The sequence below is a fragment of the Zonotrichia leucophrys genome, chromosome 10 (assembly GCF_028769735.1).
Source record: "Zonotrichia leucophrys gambelii isolate GWCS_2022_RI chromosome 10, RI_Zleu_2.0, whole genome shotgun sequence".
NCBI classification, from domain to species: Eukaryota; Metazoa; Chordata; class Aves; order Passeriformes; family Passerellidae; genus Zonotrichia; species Zonotrichia leucophrys.
This window is the reverse complement of record NC_088180.1, coordinates 5,391,506-5,414,843: the sequence shown is the minus strand read 5'-3', so window position 1 is coordinate 5,414,843 and position 23,338 is coordinate 5,391,506. Positions and strand designations below refer to the sequence as shown.

The window sequence follows — 23,338 nt, the reverse complement described above, 5'->3', positions numbered from 1 at the left end:
AGTTACTGGGTGCTGTTCATGGCACAGTGTTCTACTTTGGCTTGGACTATTTCACACAGGAATTGTAATAGTGATTATTACATTACTGGTGCTTCTAAACTAGAATCGAATCTTTTTCCATGGCCTTTTTTGAAGGCTGTTGGTTTGCTCAGGTGATAGCTGAGCACAGCAGTCCAGTTAGGGTAGGCAAAGGGAGGTGCTTGCATCTAGAGCCATGCAGGATGAAGCACTGTGGTTTTACTGGGGGCTCATGTAGCAGAGACAAAAGAGGAGCAGGCACATGAAATTATGCACTCTCTTTTTCACTACTCCAACACTAAGCACTAGGTGGACACCAGCACTTAAATATTTCAGCTTAAAATCTGCAAAGAATAATTTAAAACCTTACATCCATTGTAAAGATAGAGGGCATCAACCATAAAGCACCACTTTGCCATATCAAACTCTGCAGATAAGGCTAAAAGTTGGCAAAAACAAAATAAAACTGCAGTTTTAAGAAAATCTGTAGTGTTTGTCTCACTCCTCCCAAGGCTTGTGATTTGTCAGCCTACAATGCAAAAAGTACAGCTGGTTACTGCTTTATGCCTACCCCAAACTCCTGTGCCTGGCACCATTTGAAATGGTCTTTAAATGGCCACATCAACCACGTCCTTACATCACTTTTGCCTTCCTGTCTGATGATGGATCACAGCAGGGGTTCAAAATCCACAATTAGGCTGAATTTTCAGCTTAGGTGACTGCTGCATGTGGTAGAATATTTATCTACAATGGTTGCTGTGAGAAGAAAACACCCCTAGGGCTAATGTAGCCTCATAACCCAGCAAACAGAGGCTAATTGTCAGTGCTAGTAACAGGCCACAGGCTTTATGCTGACTTTGTCAGGCCTCAGGACTGAGGCTTGTCAGGACTGCTTTGTCTGAACTTGCCTTAACCTGCCTCGAGCTGTCCCTCATTTGTTTAGCTGTGAAAGAAATTGTTCTAATGATGAAGAAATTCAGGTTTATTTGTAGGATTTAAAGGCCAGTGATGAAAAACAAGATATAACTTTGTAGCTCTCATAAAAATGCCCCTAAAGTAGTAAAAAATAAAGACAAAGAAACAACATGAACTCATGCTCACCCTACAGAGGATCTGGGATGCTGACAGCTGGCAGTGTGTCCTCACTATCCTCACTGTAGCCACTGACCATTAGCCCCAGAGGATCAGAGCAGGTGTCAATAAACATCAAAATAAAGGGTAGATAGTAGGAAGTGTACATTGAATAACTTTAGCTTTTTCTGGTTTTCTATTAGTAGCATAGTAGTATTCTTTTCTGTTCTTTCTTCTTGTCTCTTCTCTAATTAGATGGATCTAAACTAATAACAATTAATATATTAGAGTGTTAAAACTTGTTACACCAACAATAAATTCTTAACTTTACATCTAAGGCTCCCAACAGCTTTTGAGTGCAACACTAATTCAGGCAGAAGTGCCCTGCTGGACAGGACAGTGCTGCAGAAGCATCTGTGGGACCCCAGCACTGTGTCCAAGGACTGCTGTCATTTGGAAAACTCACCTGCTCCACATGAAGGGCTCCAGCAGCACACTGCCTTTGTGTCAGCCCAGAACACCTGTGACAGGGCACACTCCTGTTATTCATCTTGCAGAGCTAATGCAAATGATCCTCTTAACATCCTTGGTCATGCACCTTCCTCATGTTCCTGTTTCCTGACAAGGCCTTGCAGATATGTTCTTTTTTATTTGGAAGAACAGATAAATATTTTGCTGAAGATGCCAAGCACAGAACCTTGGAAATCATCCAGATAAGCAGCACAGAGAAACCATAGTTGGAAGGTTTCAATGGCTACTTTAATGAATTAGTAAATAATATGGAAAATGGACTTTCTTTATTCTCAGGTATTGATCTCCAGCTTCTAAAATGGATAAAGTGACTCTGCAACAGGAGAGGCTGAGGGCAAAGCTAAGCTAGTCCCTGAATGGTGCAATGTAAAAAGGGGTAACTCATGGAATCAGGTGGTAGGGTCATGAACCTGCCTTTGTGAATATGACAATTAGTCACTGTGTTGAAAACATTTGCCTTGGGGGAAAGGGAAATGTTTGTATTGCAAGATACTGTAAGATGAACCAATTTGAATTACCTCAGAGTAATATCTCTGCACAGACATAGCCCTAGAGTACACACCCTTTCAGCTTGACTTGCTTCACTATAGGTCAAGCACACAATAAATCATGGCAATGGAATTCACAATGACATTGCTGTGGAGTCACCACATGCCTAGCAGTGAAGGGGGACACATCTTCCTGAAAAGCACTATTAAACATGCCTCTTCAGAAATGCAAATTCTCTGCCTGCATCCTTTCAGCCACTATTCAAGAAAGCAGGGAGGCAGACATGCAAATGTGTTGGTCATTATTCTGCTTAGTGAGCTCCAAATCCATTATTAGTCTTCTATGCACATACAAAACCATATTTAAATCTTATTAAAATGGCTGTTTGTCCAAAATGACTCTGCCAACAAGTAAAGTGTTGTTACTTCACATGTAGTGGCAGAGAGGTTTTCATTCAGTTCATGCTGTGTGAGAACACAGAAAATATCCAAACCTCTTAAAATCATCCCTCTGTAGAAAACTTTATGCAAAATTACTGGCAACTGTTAAGGAAAAAAAAAATTATTAGAAGATGTTTGGCCCATGCACTGCATAAGAAGAAACAGATTAGTAAAGTGTTCGGACATTATAGAGAAAAAAATTGGTATATTGAATTCATTTACCATATTTTTCATGTGTTTCTTTATAAATATTTTTACACAAAGGAAGTATATAAATACAAAGGTAAAATATTTTTGTTTGAAATCTACATGCTATCAGACAAATTTTCAATGTAAGTGCTAAAAAAATTAAGTGGTCAAAAGCATGATTAACACACATTTTATAAAGACAATGTAACAAGAGGTATGCAACACACTGTATTCCATTCCACAATGCATACTGCTTGTTTAGCACAGTGCTGAAAAGCTGCATCCCTTTGTGTTTGTAATGAATCCATTTCTGGTGAATGTGCAGGCAAACAATAAAAAGGCATTGGCAAACTGGAGGCTATTTTAACCACATATACACAATGGCTATGTAGTTGCACAGAATGGTAACACAGAGGTAAACATGGAAGTGAAACAATTTCAAATGTCATTCTGTTTGTACAAAATGTCAAGTTCCCTAAGTTGAAGAAAAGAGAAACCCACATAAAAAGCAAAATGTCAACACTGTTCCAACAGCAGTGAAACCAGTAAACCTGCTGGTAAGAACCAAAATAGCAAAAATCCAAAAGAAATGATGACTGAACTGTGTGAAATGTCTGTGCACTTTCCATGATCATTCAGTCTAGTAACAGTACTTCAGGGTATAAAAATGGATGGAGCATGAAAATATAATGCAAACAATACAAATCAGATGCCATTAATGCATTTATAAAGCCAATCCATCAATCTCTGCATTTCAAAATGCTGTAAGCATCATTGTCAAGGAGGACACTGAGACCTGCACTGTGGGGCTGATGGTGAGTGAAAAAAAATTACATCTTTTCAAAATAGCATATGAATGAGTTAAGCATAAACCTTGGACTAGTATTCTGCCTTTAACTCATTTTCAAAATTCTCTGCCCAGTGGTAAGCATCCCCTGTTGAAGAGAGGTGCTGAATATTTGGGAAATCAAAATTCCTAAAACTTAACAGGGAAGAATGAGGCAAATAACACTCTGCTATTATGAAGAAAATGATCAAAACCTAATACTTAGAATGCCACTGCAGAGACAAGTGCTCTGGATACAACGAACTACAGATGCTGATTTCTACTCTTTGTCCTCAAAACAATTTTGCTGTAGAGACTTTTTTCTCCTTTGACATTTGTTTTTGAAATTTACTCAAGAAAATTTACTCAAAAACAAGAATTTCTGTTCTCATCTGGAAAATCTATATATTGTTTAGACAGACTCCTAGAAACTGTTCCTTGTTCCTCGTGTGTCATAATGAAATTGCAAAATGGAAGATGAATTTGTCACAGTAGATTTGTTTCAAGCAAAGATCAAAATCTCACCTGATCAGAACACCTTTCCCATTCTGTTTTGATTTGTTTTCACTTGCAGGCATCTAAGAAAAGTCAGAATCTTTTTCTAAGTCTGCATGGACTTCTGTTGTAATCCTCATTTATACAAAATACTAAAGCAGATCTTGGATTTCTATTATTAAAATATCTATGTACATGATATTCTTAGAATCTCCCAAAACATTTTGAAACAATGATCACTGTTTTTCAACAGTTTAAGGCTGTCACAGCATGCTTTGGGTTGGGGACAGATGTGGTACTGAAAGCAAGATTATGCCACTGAAGTTCAAGGACAGATTAAGAATATGTCTACATGTGGCTTTCCAGGTCAGATTTCTCCAAACACAACTGTATTTTGCCAGTCTGACCTATTTTAGTGGATGAGAATGCCATGTCATGCCATTCTGAAAGAGAAGCTGAGCAGCATGCATGAAATCAGAAGTGAAAGAAGGGACTGCATAATTTTTCCTTGCCTCCAACAATTTTGTTTGGATCTGAAAAAACACCATGGCTACAAAGAAACCAGCTGCATAAGTAAGGATAAAACTAAGGCTGGTTAAAAATGTGTTCAGTTTGAGAAATCTTCTGATAAAATTATTACATTATAATATTGCTCTTCCTCTAAGAGCTTTATAATGAGCTTGGCATTAAATGAGCCTATGAGAGAGGCTGAAATGGAACAAAGGAATATCTATATATTCGGCATCTGTGGACTGTACCTACCTTTTATCTGCCCCTGAGAGAACATCTCCCTTTCACCCAACCCAGCAAACATTTATTTAAGAACAGAACATGCATCTATTAATTTTAAAAGAAGAGGAATACATATATTCACAATTCTTCTTTAGAAATTAATTTTAAAATCCCTAATTTGTTCAATTTGTCACTTTGCTTTCTCAACTGTTGGTAAAACAGGGACCATAAGCCACCTTAACATTCAGTTTCTGTGGATGCATTTTCTTGCCTGGTTTTCTGTTCTTCTGTTGCACTGCCAAACGCTACCACCAAATTAGTTACACTGCTGGCATGTCCTGGTCTATTTAATTTGTCCTTCACGGACTTGGCTTTCCGGGAATGGCTGTGCAAACTCTTGGAGCGTACTGATGGGAACCCAGGAGTCCTTTCTTCCTTTGCTGACAGGAAATTCTCCTTCTCAGCCTTGACAGGGGCAGGCATAGAGGTGTAAGAGGCACTCATACCTGCTTCAGCAACATTACTGTCATCATCTGTGTCCATCTGCTTCTCCTCTGCTTGCCTTTCTGCCTCAGAGATCAGCCCAGGGTATTCTGGAGGACGCTCTTGAGAAAGCTGCTGCTCAACTTCGTATTTCCACTCCGTGGCCCACTGCTCAATTGTAGAAGGACACACCTGATCCATAATGGTACTGTACTCTGAGGTCCAGTTGTTAACTCCTCCAACCAGCTTTCCACCTTGTGCAAATATAAAGCTCCTTGACTTCATCATAGTGGTTTGACAAGCACTGAAAGTTTCAGGAGGAAAATAGCGCATTGCTTTGGATTTGTCCAAGGGATAAGAGATGGTTGCTTCTAACTTGGTACGTTCTACTTTTAACTGAGTGTTCTGAAAATCTGGTCCTGCTGCTGACTGACTGTTCGTAACAGCATTCATCTGGTTCACACTTTGAGGGATCATTCCATCACTACTGAAAACCCCCTGCTTTTCACTCCCCAAACCACCTGAGCCAGAATGGGCTCTGGAAACATTCTGTGCAATTTCTAGTGCAGATTTACTGTGATCTGCTGTAGCAACTGCATTAGGACTCGAGGTGTGGAGTCCAGTTTGGTGTTCTGGAGCCAGCATCCTTGGGTCTGCTCCATCTTCTTTGGTACCAATAGAGTGGGCTTTTTTACGCATGGCCGGTGACATGGGCGTGGTGCTGTCATCAAAGGTGAGCTCGTCGCCACTGATGTGGTATCTGTACATGCTGTAGCCATCAGAGCTGTTGACACTGCTCTGCCTCAGCAGGTAGGCAGCGTCACACTCGGAGGAGGCCCGCGAGCGCGTGTACGTCAGCTCGGCTTTGTCGATGCCCGCCAGCTTCTCCAGAGCGTTCACCATCCGGCCCGAGAGCTCCTCCAGCTGAGACAGCCGCAGGTCCACTGTCTGCAGAGAGGCTTTCATAAAATGCTCTCTTTCATTCACCTCTTCTAGCCTCATCGACATATTTTCAACTCTGTAGGGTATGAGAAAGGAAGCAGAGAACAGAACCTGTAGAATTGTGCAGTAACCCATTACAGGCACACAGCTCCTGATTTCTTCCTAAGGCAGAATTTTGTGGTGTCTGTCATGCCTTATTCTTTTTTCCTATGGGTAGCAACAAAAGCAGGAGCATTTTCTTGTTATCCGTGCTTTTTGTACACCATATTAGAGGGGTATTTGAACTTTGCCCTTATATTCATGGCAAGAGAGCCCTTAGGGACAGACTTCTATTAGCATTTCTGCGTGTGCCACCCACTGTGTGCTCACTTGTTTTCTCTTTCACTGTGAAATATCAAATTAATTACATGAAAAGTACTTTCTAATGGCATACTCACAGGGTGACTTAAAATAGCATCAAAGCATGTTGTAAAACAGGTTCTGCAGCTGCATGAGAGGGAAACATTTACTGGTGTTGATGGGATTGCTTTTGCTCTTGAAATACCTTTCTATTTTGTATCAGCTGAAGGGAATGGAACTATTGTCTAGTTCAATTAAAATAATACTTTTTCCCATTTTCTTTTTATCATTTATATCATAATGGATGCGATGGTACTAGAAAAAAGCATATAAACATAATTAGCTGGAATGTGGCTTAGAGATCATACACTAATAAATCTACTGTGGAAATTAAATGAACGTTTTCTTGCTCCCATACACAAAAGATGATGAAGCATCTGGAGCAAGGAGCCATAAGAAATAAGCAAATCTGCTTTGTGGCCATAGACTATAGTGAATCAGTGAGGCTTATCAGCCCTGCTTTATTCTCTGCCACAATACCTAGGAATTTGACAAATTGCCACGGATAACCAGTGTGATAGAAACTACTCAAATAGCAGGTTTAATTTACTTCTCTATTCTCAGATTTCAAATATAATAATGCAAGATGTTCAGGGCCTCTCTCAAGAGAAAGAATTTTATCTATTAAAGAATTATACGGCTCACAGAGCTAATTCATAACAAATGTTAAAATGAAGATTCAAATAGATATATAGATAAATATGTATTTGGAGTACTTAATCAACAGAATACTCTGAGACAGATTAAGGTGAAAGAGTGTTTCAAATGTGTATGATTTTCATTACAGGGAGAATTTTTCTTCATTTCAAGGAAGTGACAAAAGACCCCATCTCTTGACTTACTTAGATCTACTGACAGAATAGGCAGAGCCTTTGGGAACAGTCCTGCCAAGTGACCTGGTAAAAAAGGCTGCTGCCATTAGCACTGTGTGCTTACACAGCAATGTGCAAACACTACCTAGTCCTCAGAGCAAGCATAATGATTAACATGGGAATATTCCCCATCTTTTATATGGGGAAGTTCACACTGAAAAGCTAAATGCCTTGTTCAAAGCCTGCAAGAGAATCTGTGGCAAGATTAAAATTCAGCAGTTGTGAGTGCCAGACCCTCATGTAAACCACAGGTCCAAGGGCAGAACCCTCAGTGCTTTTGTCATTAAGCTCCAACATGTTTCTCATGGTTGGATGAACTGTTGGAAACTCAGCAAGCAGTAATTTTCTCAAGAGGATAAAAAGCATCACTCTGATCCTCGTATGGATAAGATGTACACAATTAATCATAAGCAAAGATGCTCTTATAACAAAGCTACCCAAACCAGCAGATTTAGTGACAAAACAGAAGGAATAACAAGAACTTTGCTCTTTTGAGAGATGCACCTGCTCAGATAGTTATTTGGGATTCAGATCAGTTTCTGAGTTGGTGGTGGCTTTCTTCAAGATCAAAATCTTTTGTATTTTCCCTCAGCCACAGGTATAAAGAAGATATTAAAAAGACTGTTCCCAACAGACAGAGTGGATTTTTGTTACAACAGGTACCTTTCAGAGGTAACTCTGATGCGTTCATCATTAGATGACTGCTGCTCATCCTCTTTCTCCTGGAAGTATTCTTCTACACACTGCTCTTCAAACTCATAGAGTTTCTTTAGCTCTTCATCATTCAGAAATAACTCTGTGCAAAAGAGAAGAACAAAAGAGGAGTTTCCTTTTTCTGAACTTCTGGCAGACAGTTTAAATCCAAATTAGCAGTTTATTTTAGACATGGCCATACTGCAGATTCTACTCCTACTCCTACTAAATGAACAGATGATTTTTTTAAATAAGCAATGAGCACTTATCTAAAGACGGGCAGAGCTGTGAAGGCAATGGAATGCATGATGAGCATCATCTGCTTCCATGGCCATCCACAGGAGGCTCTATGTTCTGAATGACTTTGGCACTTTTCAACAGCTGTGCATTGAACAAATGGAGCAGATTTTACAAGATAAAGACCTGGGCAATCTCTGCCAGTTTGGCTGTTCCTTCATTCAAGTGTTATTCTTAAAAGGATGTGAGTTATAGGCAACAGAAAAACTTAACAGATTGTTCAGAGATATTCTTTGGATAAGATGTTAAGAAATTTCTAATCACATAAGAAAAATCCAAGGGGAATATAAGCTTGTGGGAACAATTAATCCTTTATCTGATTTTGTCCCTTTGCATTTGGAAGGAACGTTACATTTCCTTTCTTCATTTTTCCTCTTGTGCAAAAATGTTTCCTGTGAAATGTAGAAGTAGAGGGATGTTGTGAGCATCCCTCGCATTATTTCCATGAGGCATATAATGAAAATATTAATTAACAGTTACAGAGTATGTTAGGAGAAGAATCCTCACAGTTTCCCTGTGAAATGACAGATAAATCTCCAAATGATGGTGGGGATACTCACAGTCACAGATTGCTCACAAAGAGCTGACACTATAACTGACATTTGAAATTGTATTCCTTCTGTAATTCCTGTTTGCCCCTCCCAACATATGGGCTTCACCAGAATTTGGTAAACCCCTGAATGCAGAAAATACCATCTTGTTTTAAGAAAGAATGTTAAAGGAGGTATTTTTTAGCATCTGAGAGTTGCAAATTCTCAGGTACCCACAGAGAATATGGCCCATACTCTCTTCTGTAAATACACTTGATGGGCAAGGTGAACAAAACACTTCAGTGTTCTAGAGGCTGCTGCTTTCTGCTAATATGGTGCAAAGAACTCAATTTAGAGAAGATTTTTTGCATACTCAGTCCCCTGTCACGCTCGTCCTGGTCTCCATCACCCTTCCTGCAGCGGCAGCAGATCCGCTTGATGATGATGTAGATGTGGCTGAAGATAATCATTGGTGGTGGCAGGACAGGTCTGTCATGGAATGTCATGATCAGCTGGTACCTCTGGAACTTCCAGACTTGGTTGGATATTGATTTTACCTCAAAGAAGGTATTGCTGAAAGGAAACATAGGTACAGTTTCTATGAGGTCCCTAATCCCACTTCTCACTGAGCAAGAACTGTGTTGGAAAAAGCAGCAGCTCAATAACCTCATGGAGCCACAGGATTTGCTTGGTTCAGCTCTTCGTGGGTGCTACTGAACTAAGGATTAAATTGAACTCGTGATTGCACCACTCCTTTTGAAGGTAGCAAACAGCAGGTGCTCTGCATCCCTCAGGCACCACTCAGAACAGTCCTCTCAGACCAAGTGCTGCTACTGTACAAATCCCTTAGGTGCCAGTGAAAACAAACTCACACAATTTATGCATCACATAATTGGTATTTTGGGCTTGGTTATAAACTATTTCTTTTAACACAGGCCAGTATTTGATGCTACACAAAGTATTAAATCCATGAAAAGTATTTTGTATGCTAAACTCAGAAGCTTCACATAGTTTGCCTTTAATATGCTAATCAGCTTGACCTACATAGAAGACTTTTCAAGTTTTCACAGAATGTCCTAAATTCAAACTTTACTCCCTCAAACTTCTGATTCGAAAACATGCTGCAGATTCTTGTAAAGGAATTTATTCTTGGAAGCTTCATCATTTTTACAGCAAAGTAAGGTGTGTTTTAAAGATGTTTAATTTTAAAATTCAGTTGATAAGAAGTGATAGTAGTCAATCCAGAGATAACAATAGTCACAGTTATGAAATACCAACTAAGAGAAAGCAGACTTGATATTCTGTCTTAGAAAAGGCTTTCCAAGCTATTTTAAAGTATCTTCAGACAGTGCACTGCACTTCTATGATGGTGATGATACTGGAACTTCCTTTTTATATTTTCTGTCCACTTATTTCCTAACTTTATATGCTTTAGAATCTCTACATCCATAAAACCAGTTACAACATCTCTTCGAAACCAAAGAATTCCTGTGTACACATAGATTTTACTTTCTTTAGGTTAAGTCTACATGAGACTATGATCAATGATAAATAACAATCTGTCTTCATCCGTGTCTCCTTTACAGCAGGAATTCCCCAGCTATATCTCAACCCTGTGCAAGCAGGCTGGGATGGCAGGAGTTAACAGCATGACCTACTTCCCAAACTGCTGATGCCTTGGTCCTTCAGCCAATAATAGCTACCATTGTAAGATTCTTCCCCTTCTCCCCAGCTATGTGACTGGCATTTGAGTACTTTAAATTCATGACCTTTTAAGCTACATACATCAAATGAAAGACAGGCTTTGTGAGCTGCAGATTTCTGGGCACACGAAGGACTGTATTTTGCATTTGTGACACAAGCTTACACCAACAAGCCCTCCAACGCTACATGTTTGAAGGCAACAAAAACGGATCACCTGCTTTTCTCAGGTGCTCTGTTCAGAAAGTATTGCCAGCAAGTCATTATTTTTTTAATCCCCACATCATGAGAGGAAAAGTATGCAATCTAGGTGCAGGTAGGAAGAACAAGCAGCAGAAATTTCTTTAGTTTTACTCCAGATAAGTCTAAATATGAGCATGCTGCACCCTGCTTGGATTGGCCACAGACTTTGGCAACACACAGCCATCCTACCTGATGGTTCAAGGCAATACAGACTATTTTTTTAGGTCATGAAAGGACTCTGCAAGGCCCTAATTTCTTTTTCTAAATGGAAAACAAAACATGACAAAAGCCAGATGATGTAGTGGAAATGCCTCAGGCTTTTGAGTTTGTTCTGCTGTTCTCCTGCAGAGCTGTGACTGCCAGCGGCTACACGGGTTTCTGTCAGGTGTGTGCCAGGTTTCAGGGATCCTATTTCTCATCTTTCCACAGCAACCTTGAGGCCTGCCACTATCCATCAGAAGGTAACTGGAAGTAGCCAGGTTTTCTCACATCCATTGCTGCAATAGCTGGCAAATTCAAAGCCACTCTCTCTTCTCCAGGGCATGCCCTGCTGCCAGAACTTGCCAGCGACATCCATGGAATAGTGAGATCCTGAGTGAATGCAAACCCTTGCAGAATCAGTTGTTGGGCTCAAACAGAAACTTTATCTTGACAATAAGACAAAGATGCATGATTGTTCACGTACTTGAAGACAGCAATCAGCAGGTTTACCAACAGGATATTTGCTACCAACAGGTAACAGGCCATGATAGCAGGAGTGAGCCAGGCCCCTGGGATGCATGGAGGAAGGCGTTTACCATCATCATCATAAAGATTGTCCCCACAAGGAGCTGAAGGAAAAACAGGAAAGGTATTTTTCACAAATTGCCTGATACTTAAAAATACTATTCTTGTTTATTTAATGATGATACTTGCATAAACGTTGCCAATTTTTGTCAGATTATTTCCAGGAGCAAGTATGTATAATTTCTGCTTCAAATTCTGCTTCCATATTAGTGAACAGAGAGGCAACTCCTTACTGTACAGTGTGGCTTTCTATTCACATTCCCATGGAGTTTCTTTTTCTCACAGTAATAGTCAAAGACCAGATCTTCATGCATACACATACATAATAATAGTGGAATTACAAACAAATTATTAAAATTAGCTTGTAAGCCTACCTTGCCAAAGAGATAAAAGCATCGTTTTAGTGGTAACAGATTGCTGAGCATAAATTCAAAACCTACACGGGCTCAGAGTACTGAAGAGCCCTTTAATGTCCCTGACCAGCTTCACTGGGGTTTGCACCTGTGCCCCCTCTGCACACCTGTCCCTGCCCGAGCTGTGTCTCACCTCTGCCTCCAGGATGGACCTTGGACCAGGGTTAGTCCCCTGGATGGACCCTTCTGTCTCTGGCCCTGTCTCCTTTTGCCCCTTACTGGATTCCCTAGATGGATCCCAGACTGTTACTTGACCTATCTGGGACTGTTAATGTTAACAGCAGGTTAACGCTACCAAAAAGATCCAATTCTAAAATGAAAATTATATAGTAGCAACAAATTAAGACTACTGAGAATGGGACAAAAATTGAAAATATTGATCAAACCAATACAAAATAATTGCCTGAAGTAATTCTAAGTTTACATAGCAGGTCTTGGGTAAGACCTGTCTTGGATTTGGGTAAATGCAGCAATTTTTTTCTGTCTGTAAGTGCAGTGCCAACACATCTGATTTCAAATACAAGGCTAACTTTTGCAACTGTTTAGTAGCAGGTAAAGTTCTTGTCAGCCACAGGTTCCTTAGCTGTAATCTAAGCAAATGCAAAGTCTGACAGAGTTCATAACAGATTTAGTTTATGTAAATAGAAAACCCAGTATTTTTAAAAATTTTGCAAAAAACCACAATGCTTCAGCCTCACTTGAAAAATACTTCAAAATATTTGAACACAAACTAAGCTTATTTTCTGAGGTCTCAAAGAGCTGTTTGGACTGTAATGAACAGCATTCATTTTACTTGCTTTTCAAACATCAGACCTAAATTTTTTCCTGGTTTTCCTAAGAGAAGTATAGCAGGAAAGTTAAGTGAGTCCTTATTTTATTCTAATGGACCAATGAAAATACTGCCAAAACAACAGTAATATTCTATCTAGGTAATGAAAGGAAATTAGCTGTACAGTGCCATTTATGCATCATAATTAAAAAACCCAATTATTTGACTGCTAGTGTACTAGAAACAAGTCTTAGCAACAACTTCAACTCAGTTAAAACTTCTGATCTGCATTTTGTATTAAAATATTTTTCCTCCGCTTATTTTCTAATGAAACTATTACAGTAGAAAAACAACATTCACACCTGAATATTGCATAAGTGCTGCAATTAAAATATGACTGACTAGTCAAGAAAAACATTAATGAACATATTCAGCTAAATGAGATAATCAGCTCTCCCCAGAGACTTACGATTGATTTCCATGGCATAGACTGAACACCAGTCCAAAGGAACGGAATAGAAAGGAGGCAGGGAGAGAAAAAAGAAAACAATACAATAATAAACAGAGCCCAAAAAAAGATGACTGGAAATACAGTTCTGCTGCCAAGAAAGGATAAGCAACTCAAATGTCAGAACAGTAGAGACATATGTTGAGAAAAAATGTCTTTGTTAAAAATGCATTGCATTCTGCAATTTCCTTTTCATGCTGTTTTCCCCAAATGTTACATATGGCAGCAAACTAATGATAATAATATATCACAAAATGCTTCTGGCAGATGATCATTTAAATATACATGATATTTCTGGCAAGTAAACAAAACTGGCCGTCAACACCAAGCAACTCAAAATTATCACACAAAAATCATTCTTTCAGCTATTATGGAAACGTTGTCTCTCTTTTATTTTTTAACCACCCTGGCTTTGAATCTGTCAGCTGCTTCTTTTGAATAGCTACATTTCCACTAATAGGCATGCTATTTGACACTGTAAAAACATCAGTATCATTAATGCCCATTTGGACTCCCAGTCTGGACACTTGCCTGCCAATTCCTAAATGTTGGTAAGAAAAGTCACACTATTGATAAAGCTCAACCAGGTTTCTTTATTGTTTAAGAATATGATGCTGTTGAGTACAAGATGCTGATAACTTTTTGCTTGTGCTCATCTTCTAAAGAGAGTGAACCACACAAGAGCTTCCTGGGGTGCATTAGGGAAAGTGTTACCTGCAAATTAAGGGAGGTAATTATTTACCTCTACTCAGCTCTGGTGAAACCACTTGTGCACTTGTGTGCCTGGTTCTCAGCTCCTCCACAGAAATCAGGCATGGACATATCAGAATAGTGGAGTTGTGGCCACAGAGGAGGAGATCCAATCTCCATTACTAAGGAGACTGGGCTACCTGACAAATGAGGCAAGACTGAGAAAGCTGGGATAATTTAGTCTAGAGAAGGCCAAGGAGATCTTACCAATGTTGTAAATACCTGATGATGTGTGGGAGAAAAGAACACAGAGCCAGACTCTTCTCAGTGAAAGGAGAAGCAGCAGTGGGCAATGGTGGAAAGTTGGGCAATTCAACTTAAACCAGGTTGTCCAAAGAGGCTGCACACTCTTCATCCTTTAAGATACTGTAAAAATCACTGGACAGTCCCTAAGCAATCTGGGATAAATCTAATTTACCCTGTTTTGAGCAGGAAAGTTCAACTGGATGATCTCCAAAGGTACCTTCCAAGCCCAGCAAATTCTGTGACTTGTGATCTCCAGATGAATCTATAAGATTCTTCCCATCCTCAGAGAAGCTACTGACAAAGTTCAACTGCCTTCTTTCAGAGGAAAAATTTGATTAAATACTTTTTCCATAATTTTTTAACACCTCTGGACCTTGCCAAAACCAGCCATTAACTCCTGAGTGTGAGTCATATTAGACTGCCCATAGCCATGACTCCCTGGTGACTTCTGAGGCGGTTTTTGCAGTGTGTTTACAGAGAATCACAGAGAGATTAGAGTGAAAATTTCTTACTGAAAGCAAAAAGATCTTCAGGAGTCAGTCCATAGACTTCTATACAGGAGAAATTTACAGAACAATTGTAAGGCAGTGTAGAAGAATGCCTTGCATAGCCAGAATTACTTTAATATTAAAACAATGTAAAGCCACACATTTCCAAGCTAGTTTATGCACTGCAAAGCTTCTGACCTGGGAAGGACCAAGTAGCTGAACCTGTACAACCAGAAAGTCCAAACCTTTCGATCCCCAAATCTTTTGCACTGCTGAAGAAAGATTTCCAATCCAAAGCATGCTGAGTATAGGACTGAGAAATGACTGGAAGCATGAGAGAAGCCTGGGACACCTCTTACACTAAAGAGATGGCTGGTAAGGTGTGAGTTTGATTTATAAAGAAATCAAACTGTCTACACTGGCAAACATTCTTTGTTCAAACTGAACACGAGATAAGGGATAGCCCATTCCAGTCACTTCCTTTCCATGGGGGAATTGTCCCACTTGTGAACCAGGATAAGCTCAGGATCTCTCATGTGCACCAAAACTGCACTATCAGACAGCAGAGGACAGGCTTGGCCTTTCACTTGGGAAGAGTAACTTAGTGTACCCTGAGTTACATTATTGAAACAAACATTCATTAGGAAAGCAAAGTTGAGCTGATTGTGCACTGTTCAGAAACAGACTAATGACACTTCATTCCTTTCTGAACAGTTAAAGTACACTTTAATGACATTTAGAAAAAAAGCTTCTCATGATGATGAACCTTGATGGTTTTTGAACTCAGACCTTCAGGTTCTTCATCCTTTCACTTCCCTACCTGTTAGTATATGCAGGTGACTGAGGTAACAAATACACAAAGCTGAAAGAGCAGCTTGTATTATTTCAGATAAAGTACAAACTACATGATACACACTACAGGAGACCAGCTGCACATTGGACTGTCATACAAATTTCAAACATTAGCACAAAATTAGCAGCAACAGGACAGCTTACATCTCCTTTAAAATGCTGACAGGTATTTTTTTTAAAGTGTGCAGGATTCCTGTAAAAAAGGCTATTTCCACATCCAAAGCTAATCAAGTGGAGATTGCTTTTTTTTGTTTTGTTTTCCCACAGGTGTAGAAATGAACAACATGAGTGATTAATGAAATGGAAACGTTCCTGAAAGCAGACAGATGTATGACTGGGAGTAAAAATGTATGAGCTCATTGCTTGTGAGTTGGAGACGAAAGAATATGTGTATTTTAACCTCCCTGCACAAGGGATTTATTTCTTTTTTCTTCTGTTGGAACTGACTCTTAGTAAACCTCTGAATGAAAAGAACATTTCAGAATGATCTCTGTTGATCCCTGCAAGTAAACAGAACACTTCATACTGCCACACTCTTGGACAAGAGAATATTCCAGACTACATCACTTCCTGTGTTAACTGAATTTGAATATAAACCAAGAGAGCAGACACACGAGTGGGGAAGAGAAAATTGCTCAGCCTCGGGTCTGCCACAAGAAAACAACAACAATATCATCATAAAGCAAAAAAAACCACTACTTCCAAATTAAAAGCAGTCTTTAATTTGGATCTGATCATCTGCCTGAGAAACAGGAAACAGACTCTTACTATGAATTCTACTCTTACGGTCTATCTGGTCAGCGAACACCTCTCCGTAGATCATCCAGTAGGGCATGTAGAAGATGTTGCGCGCCAGCCGCCAGGAGGGCTCCTCGTCCGGGTGCAGGATGGCCTGCCGGGCCACTCCAAAGCTCATCAGCACCACCAGCATGATCACCACAAAGTACAGCATGTCAATCATCTGCAGAGAGAGAGCAGGGACCACAGAGAGGCTCTCAGCACCAGGGGCAGCAGCAGATCTGTCTGCCAGCAGGAATTGCAGCAAACAAGAAAATGGCAGGAGAATCTGCTTGACATCATGCTTTAAGTACTACTCATTAGTACTTTAAGTACTACTCTACTCAGGTATTAAGCATACATACAAATGCAGAGAAAGCAGTTACTTAAAGGAATACCAGATTATACGTCAAAATACTTAAAATGCTAGAACCTTTGCTATCCCCATTCCTTTGCATCAAATGTAGTATGCTGTGATTTCAGCACAGATCTCCTCTGTGGCTGCAAAGAGATGATATAATCATTGCTGTACAATCTCCTGTGCACAGCTGATGGGTTTCTGGATGATCCTGGTGTACCTGCAATCTGCTATTGCTTGAGTGTAACATCTTGTGTGTGTGCATGAAATTCACAAGGCAACTTTTCACAGGCTGTATTCAGTCCTACTTCACAGAAAACCTCTTTTTAAAGCAGAATGGAATTTAGTTTCACATGAAGTTCTTAAAGACAATTTATAGCAATTTAGGCACTAACCATCTTTCCAATCATCATGACGTAAGGTCCCAGATATTTGTTCACACCAAAGATATCCAGTACTCTGATGTACCAGAAAATGATATCTACACAGTAAATCACTCTTCCATAACCCATGTAAGGCTGGTTCTGCAGGCGAAGAATTGCTCCTATGATAAATACTGAAATAGCCACCAGGTCAGTAATATTCCAGTATTCCTGGAGCCAAACTTTAATTTTTTGGCTCAGCTTGCCAGGCTCTGACATTAAAATCTGAAATAAAAAACAAACAAACATATGAATTTACAACAAAAAAACAGTTAGAAAAAACTCCAAGTTACATTTTTGAAGTAATGGTCATGAAAAAAGACAAATCTTGTCATATTCAACAGGTGTCTGAATATCAGACACCCTCCACTGTCAGCAAAATTTGCTTCAAGCAAGAATATTTTTAGTTATTAGTATATTTAGAATATGACAGTCTTCTCTCTCCTGTGTGACCTCTCAACCTGTGCACAAGTCCAGGCCATTATAAAGAGCAAGCTCTGTTCTAAGGATTATGGGATGTTGATATGGGCAGGCTTTACCTCTCTGACTTTCTCCAAAGCCAGTGTCACAATGTAGGAGATGACAATCCATTCCTGCACTGATGGCCACCGTTCCATCCGCACCAAGATGATGTAATTAAATAACATCAAGTAACCAAGGTATGATATCTGCCAAAAAAAGAGGAAGACCCTTCATGGACTCTAGATGATGCCTTCTAGGATCCGTCCAAACTGGGTAGTATTCAATTACTTGAGATAGCTTATACACACAAAAACCCCAACTCTTCACTAATTTCCATTACACAGTCCTGGATTATGTGGTTGAGCCCATCTGGGAAGAATACACTCTTCAGCTGAAGCCAGAGGCATGCAAACTTGTTCCTCAGTCCCTCTTCCTACACTTGTCACTTAAATCCATCTACATGGACACTAGGTTGGCAGCTGTTCTGGTTACTTTAAGCAGCTCCCAGTCTCAGGAGCAAGTTTCTTGCTAAAGCCTAATTCAGTAAGAGCAGAGAAGGCTGCATCACCAGACAAGAAACACCAGACAGAAGGCAGGCAAATCCTCTTAGCTGAGGGGCCTGATAATGCAGGAAAGCAAAGCCCCCTTTACTCAGTTCCCTAATAACTGTGCTAATTAGGACATTCATATGAACCTGGGTGTTGAGGCCAAGTGTGAAATATTCAGCTGCTGAAGACCCTTACTTGCACAAGAAAAAATATTTCCTTCTCTGCAGGAAGCAGGCCTGCTGCAAAGCCCACATTGGCACAGCCAGGGGCCTCCAGCACCTAAAGGAGTCCCAGAGGCTGGGGAGCATATGATCCAGACAGCTGAATTATCTCAATTGCTGAGAGAAGAAAAACAGCAATTCTGAAGCACTCTAAACCAGGCCCTTTATGCTGGGGCTTTTTTAGCCTACTAAAATGTAATTTCTTTGCACTGTAAAACCATGTTGAACACTTTTCTTTGAAATTAGATAGGAATTTCATTTAAATTATTAACTCAGGCAGCAGAAAGGGATTAACGTAGTATTTTCTGATTAAAATGTGCTAAAACTGAAAACTTGCATATTACTATGACCTATCAAGCATCCTAATCTTGAACACACAAGAAACCAGTATCCCTTTTACAGGGCACACACAGAATTTGTGAGCAGCAGCATGAACAGATGTTCTGTTTGATTATGACAGTTTAACACCTGATAATTCTTGATGCAATAAATAGAAAATTAGATGCTTGGTCAAAAATAAGTATTTTAGTTTAGATTGGTTTTAATTGTTTTAATAAAAGAACCTATGAAGTCTTAGCAGACTGGGATCTGTGCTCCCATCTGAGCCACAGGGCAAATGGCAATGATACCATGGAGTTGCTTCTTGGGTCCTAAAGGACATTTCAACGCAGAACAGAGCCAGGTCCTTTACAAAGCAAGAGAATCCAGCCTAGTTTGGATTGAGTGCCTGGATTGTGGAGCTTGCACTTAGTTTGGTGTATTCCACACAGAGCCTCCTTCACAGCATGTGGGAGCTTTAAAACTGACAATGTAAGCTTCAGTTATTATCCATTCTGTTTCACTGTCTGTGCATTTTCCTCTGAATAAAGGGAGTGCTTTACTCATTAGATTCCAGTAAAACATTTATTTACTACGTGTTTATTATTTTTACATTGGAATCCTATCAGTTTCACAGGTGTGAGAAAAATGATCACTGCCAGTTTAATCATCATGACTTACTGTGTAGAACCAAAATTTGACAATAGGTGCATTATAGAATTCATAGATCTTTGTTCCAATTGGAAGGCTTGGTTGTTTTTTCTTTCCATTCTCTTCATCCCCTTTTCGGGAGCCTGTGTCTGCATTTGCATCCTGGAAGACCAAAGTTGTCAGATTTCATCAATAGACAGCAGCAAAAATAGTACTTTTCCTCAACCACAGCCCCACCCAACTGTTAACTATGCAGGGATTCCCCTGAGCAACTGACCTCTTTTTAAAAATACATCAATAGAATTCTGCAAATCTGGAACTCCACAAACACTTCCCATGCCCCGAGAATTCATTCTATACTCTCCTATGACTGAGAGACTGATTTTATCCCCTAGAGGCAGTTGAGATTTTTAACCTGAGTGAGCTACAGCATAATCAGAAAGGTCAGAAAAATGAGCAGTCCTGAGATATTAGAACTTTCTAATAATCTCAATTACTGACCGCATTTTCCTCCTCTTTTTCTTTGCCTTCCTCATTTTCCTTTGATGTCTGGTAGGAGTAGTCATCATAACTGCGATACTCCAGGAAAAGGATGGTGGGAGGGAAGAGAATTCCCATTATAACCTGTGAACAAGAAAGAATTCAACTCAATATTTGTTTTTATTATGGATTTCGTAACAAGGTAGGTCCCAACCCCAAATTTTTTGCATAGTATTCAAGATATCCTCAAGCCTATAGAAATGAGGAAGTATTTAAGAAGCATTGGCAATAAGGTATTTCATGAAATATGGCACCCTGGAAAGCCTCCCATCTCCACAAATACCCTGCAATTAAGAAATTCTGCTCCAAAATTAGTGTGCAGAGAAATGCCATGGAATGACACAGTGGTTAAAAGAGGCCTTCAGGTTTGTTACTGGAGTTTATAGTTCAGACATCTACTGTCATTATTTTTAATAGTTAAAAAAACTATGAAAGGTAAAAGAATCTTTGCAGATAGTCCTGGGAAAATTCTCTTACTATATGAGATTGCTTAGATGCAGAAACACAAGCCGAAGTGTAGAAAAGGAGCAGAGAAAAGAAGGCAGGTAATGAAATCAGAACAAACATCAGGAGGTTGATTAATTCTTTGGAAAAAAGAAAGGAAAATAATAAACAGATTTGGGAAGAGCATGATGCAATCTGAAAGGCAGATTCAGTTCCCTAAGATTTCAACCATGTTTAAGAGGGAGATATGGGAAGTGGAAATAAACTGAGAATGGCAGAGACAGTGCAATGTGTACGTCAAACTTGGGAATCTGACCTGGGAAAACAGATGCAGCACTTTGTCAGTAAGGGGGATTTAAGGAAATAAGGAGGTGAGCAGGATGGGCCTCCATATGGGTGACAGCAACTGCATAACTCAACAAAGAAAGGATTCTATTCACATGAAAACACACACAAGCAAACACTGCTCTGCTTCCTTGGTGTTGACTCACTCGTGCTTCTCAGAGCATTACTTGCTCTGAGCATTACTTGCTCTCTCATTACTTTCCCTCACATTACTTGCTTTTTTGTAAATCAAACAAATTAGGAAATATTAAAATCAGTAAGAGAGGCTGCATCATCAAATCACAGAAGCAGAAAATAAAAATCACATGGTTTCACACAATGCAATTGCCCAGATTTCACTCTTTTCAACACTGAGTCTCAGCTGGTAAGGTATTAAGCAATTTAGGAAGCATGTGTCCACATATGGTTTATTTTATCTCTATTCCCATTGCATGGACCTCTAATGGAAATATTTTTGCTTGTCTACAACTGATTTTTAATAGGAGCATGTTCTTGATCAACAAATCTCTTGCTTTATTGAAAGCCACAATTTGTTCCTCAGATTCCAATCACGCTAAGTGTTTTATGGAGTTATATTTTCCTTTGTCGTGGTGTAATATTCCTTAGATATCCTGAAATTGGAAACTGAAGAAATTAGCTTTAAAGCAGATATGTTCTTAAAACATCTCTAAGTAAGTGACTTTTGCTATGTGTAACAAAGTGCTGCCTCCAACAAGCTCTCTTTGGGAATGCTGCAGGGCAGGAATACCTTCAGGCCGGGGTTTTTCCGCATGCGCAGCCGCCCCATCCACATGTCTGTCAGGAGCATCTGGCTGCAGGTGTGAGCAATGAAGTCCCTGTGTTTAGCTGCCACAGCCAGCTTCAGGCAGGTAGAATTACTCCAGTTTTTCAGTTCATATGTCAGCAGTTTCATGGCAATCTGCTCATCATGTTTATAGGACTGATCCAAGAGTTCAACAGCCAGCTGGCCAAAATCTCTGGAACAAGATAGGATCAGTGAAGTTACACTTAGAAATCAGTCTGTTTTGGGGTTTTAGCTCTGTTCACAAGGGATTGTGCTTATTCACACACAATTATAGTGACAAGAACAACTAATCTCTTAATTTGGGACAGTCTACAAAAGTTCCAAACACACTGTTAATGAACAGAGGGAATTCACTTAGACCAATAACATCTTGAAGGCAGTTTAGATATATCATCAGATACTCCTTAATTTCTGGGAGTAAGTTCTAAAAATAACTTTGTGAAATAAAACTAGCTAGTTTTACAGAGAGAAGCTCAAGAAAGAATGTATTCTGTCAGAAAAAATGCAAGCCTTCTCCTTGCTAGTGTTGCCTTGAGATCCCAAGACCACACTTTTCCTTGTCTGTATTTGATAAATTGGCTCCAAATGGCATTCTGTGAAACTACATTTAGAAATTATTCTACTGAACTAAAAGTAAAGTTTCTCAGCAAGCTTGTACCAAGTCGATAAGAAATCTGCTCTGCATCTACTAACTTTGAGTTGTTGTCCAGATCCTGAGAGATGTCATCCACCAGCTCACTCTCTGAGGACTCGTGGGCCATAGACTTGTAGAGTTTACAAGCCACAAGAGCCTTGGCCATGGACTCCTCCCCTCGTTGCCAAAGGAACAGGGCCATCTTCTGCCGCTTCATGAGCACAGCCCACACCATCAGCTCATGGAAGGGGTACTGAAAGCGGCTGACTTCTGGGTCATCCACATCAATATCAATCTCTTCCTCCTTTTTCTTCTTTTTCTTCTTCCCTTTGGTGGGAGGCTCATCATCCTGGGAAGAAAAATTGTTCCCATCAGCTTTTAACAGCTCACCTGACAACAGCACCATGCATGGAACAAGTACATTAATACTCAAAGTTCTAACTTGGTTTTGCTGTTTGCTACCATGAATGCAATAGGACAGAGCATGCACTGGGCAAGCACACATAGACTTAGATTTTGTGCAGGGTGCTGTTTCTTGTACACATAATTACAAGTCATCCTGGAAAAGTGCAATACACCCCCCAGTAGTGCAGGCATCCCTTCACACTGCAATTTTACACAGATCCCAACTTCATGTGGAATTGCACAGGCTGGCCTGCAACAAATCAATATTTACTGAATTCCTCTGCAGTGTCAGTGGGACTCTAACAAAGCTGAATTTTCTACAGAGGGGCTCCACTGCCATTTCTGATTCCACATGTCTGTGTCTATCTCTGCACATCTTCCAGGTACCAGAGCACTTTTCTGACTGACGTGCAGGCCATGGCAACATGCAAAAGGCAAAGACAGGCACACAGCACCCTAAAGAACAGCAAGATACCAAAGGGAGTCTTCACCTTGGAATAAGCAATCTCCTCCTATGTATGCAGTGCACCTGGAAGGTATTAAGTATCCCATTTCTTAAAGGGATAGGGAGGAGAGGCCATTACTACAGGAACCAGCATGGAAGTAACTGAAGGGAAGTAGTGACAATGAAGCAGGATCCTGAAG

General features: G+C 39.9%; 1 protein-coding gene across 1 annotated transcript in view; it reads right to left on the bottom strand.

Moving 5' to 3' along the window:
• Positions 1–4,332: 4,332 nt before the first annotated feature.
• Positions 4,333–23,338, bottom strand: part of TRPM1 (transient receptor potential cation channel subfamily M member 1) — a 58,651-nt gene continuing 39,645 nt past the window's right edge. The window contains exons 16-26 of the mRNA XM_064721851.1: positions 22,348–22,637; positions 21,598–21,826; positions 20,022–20,144; positions 19,551–19,682; positions 17,860–17,988; positions 17,294–17,545; positions 16,550–16,724; positions 11,637–11,781; positions 9,381–9,580; positions 8,151–8,283; positions 4,333–6,292 (exon numbers count right to left, since the gene is read on the bottom strand). Of these exons, the coding sequence (XP_064577921.1) occupies positions 5,029–6,292; positions 8,151–8,283; positions 9,381–9,580; positions 11,637–11,781; positions 16,550–16,724; positions 17,294–17,545; positions 17,860–17,988; positions 19,551–19,682; positions 20,022–20,144; positions 21,598–21,826; positions 22,348–22,637 (3,072 nt within the window). The 3' untranslated portion in view covers positions 4,333–5,028. The remainder of the gene's footprint in view (positions 6,293–8,150; positions 8,284–9,380; positions 9,581–11,636; positions 11,782–16,549; positions 16,725–17,293; positions 17,546–17,859; positions 17,989–19,550; positions 19,683–20,021; positions 20,145–21,597; positions 21,827–22,347; positions 22,638–23,338) is intronic.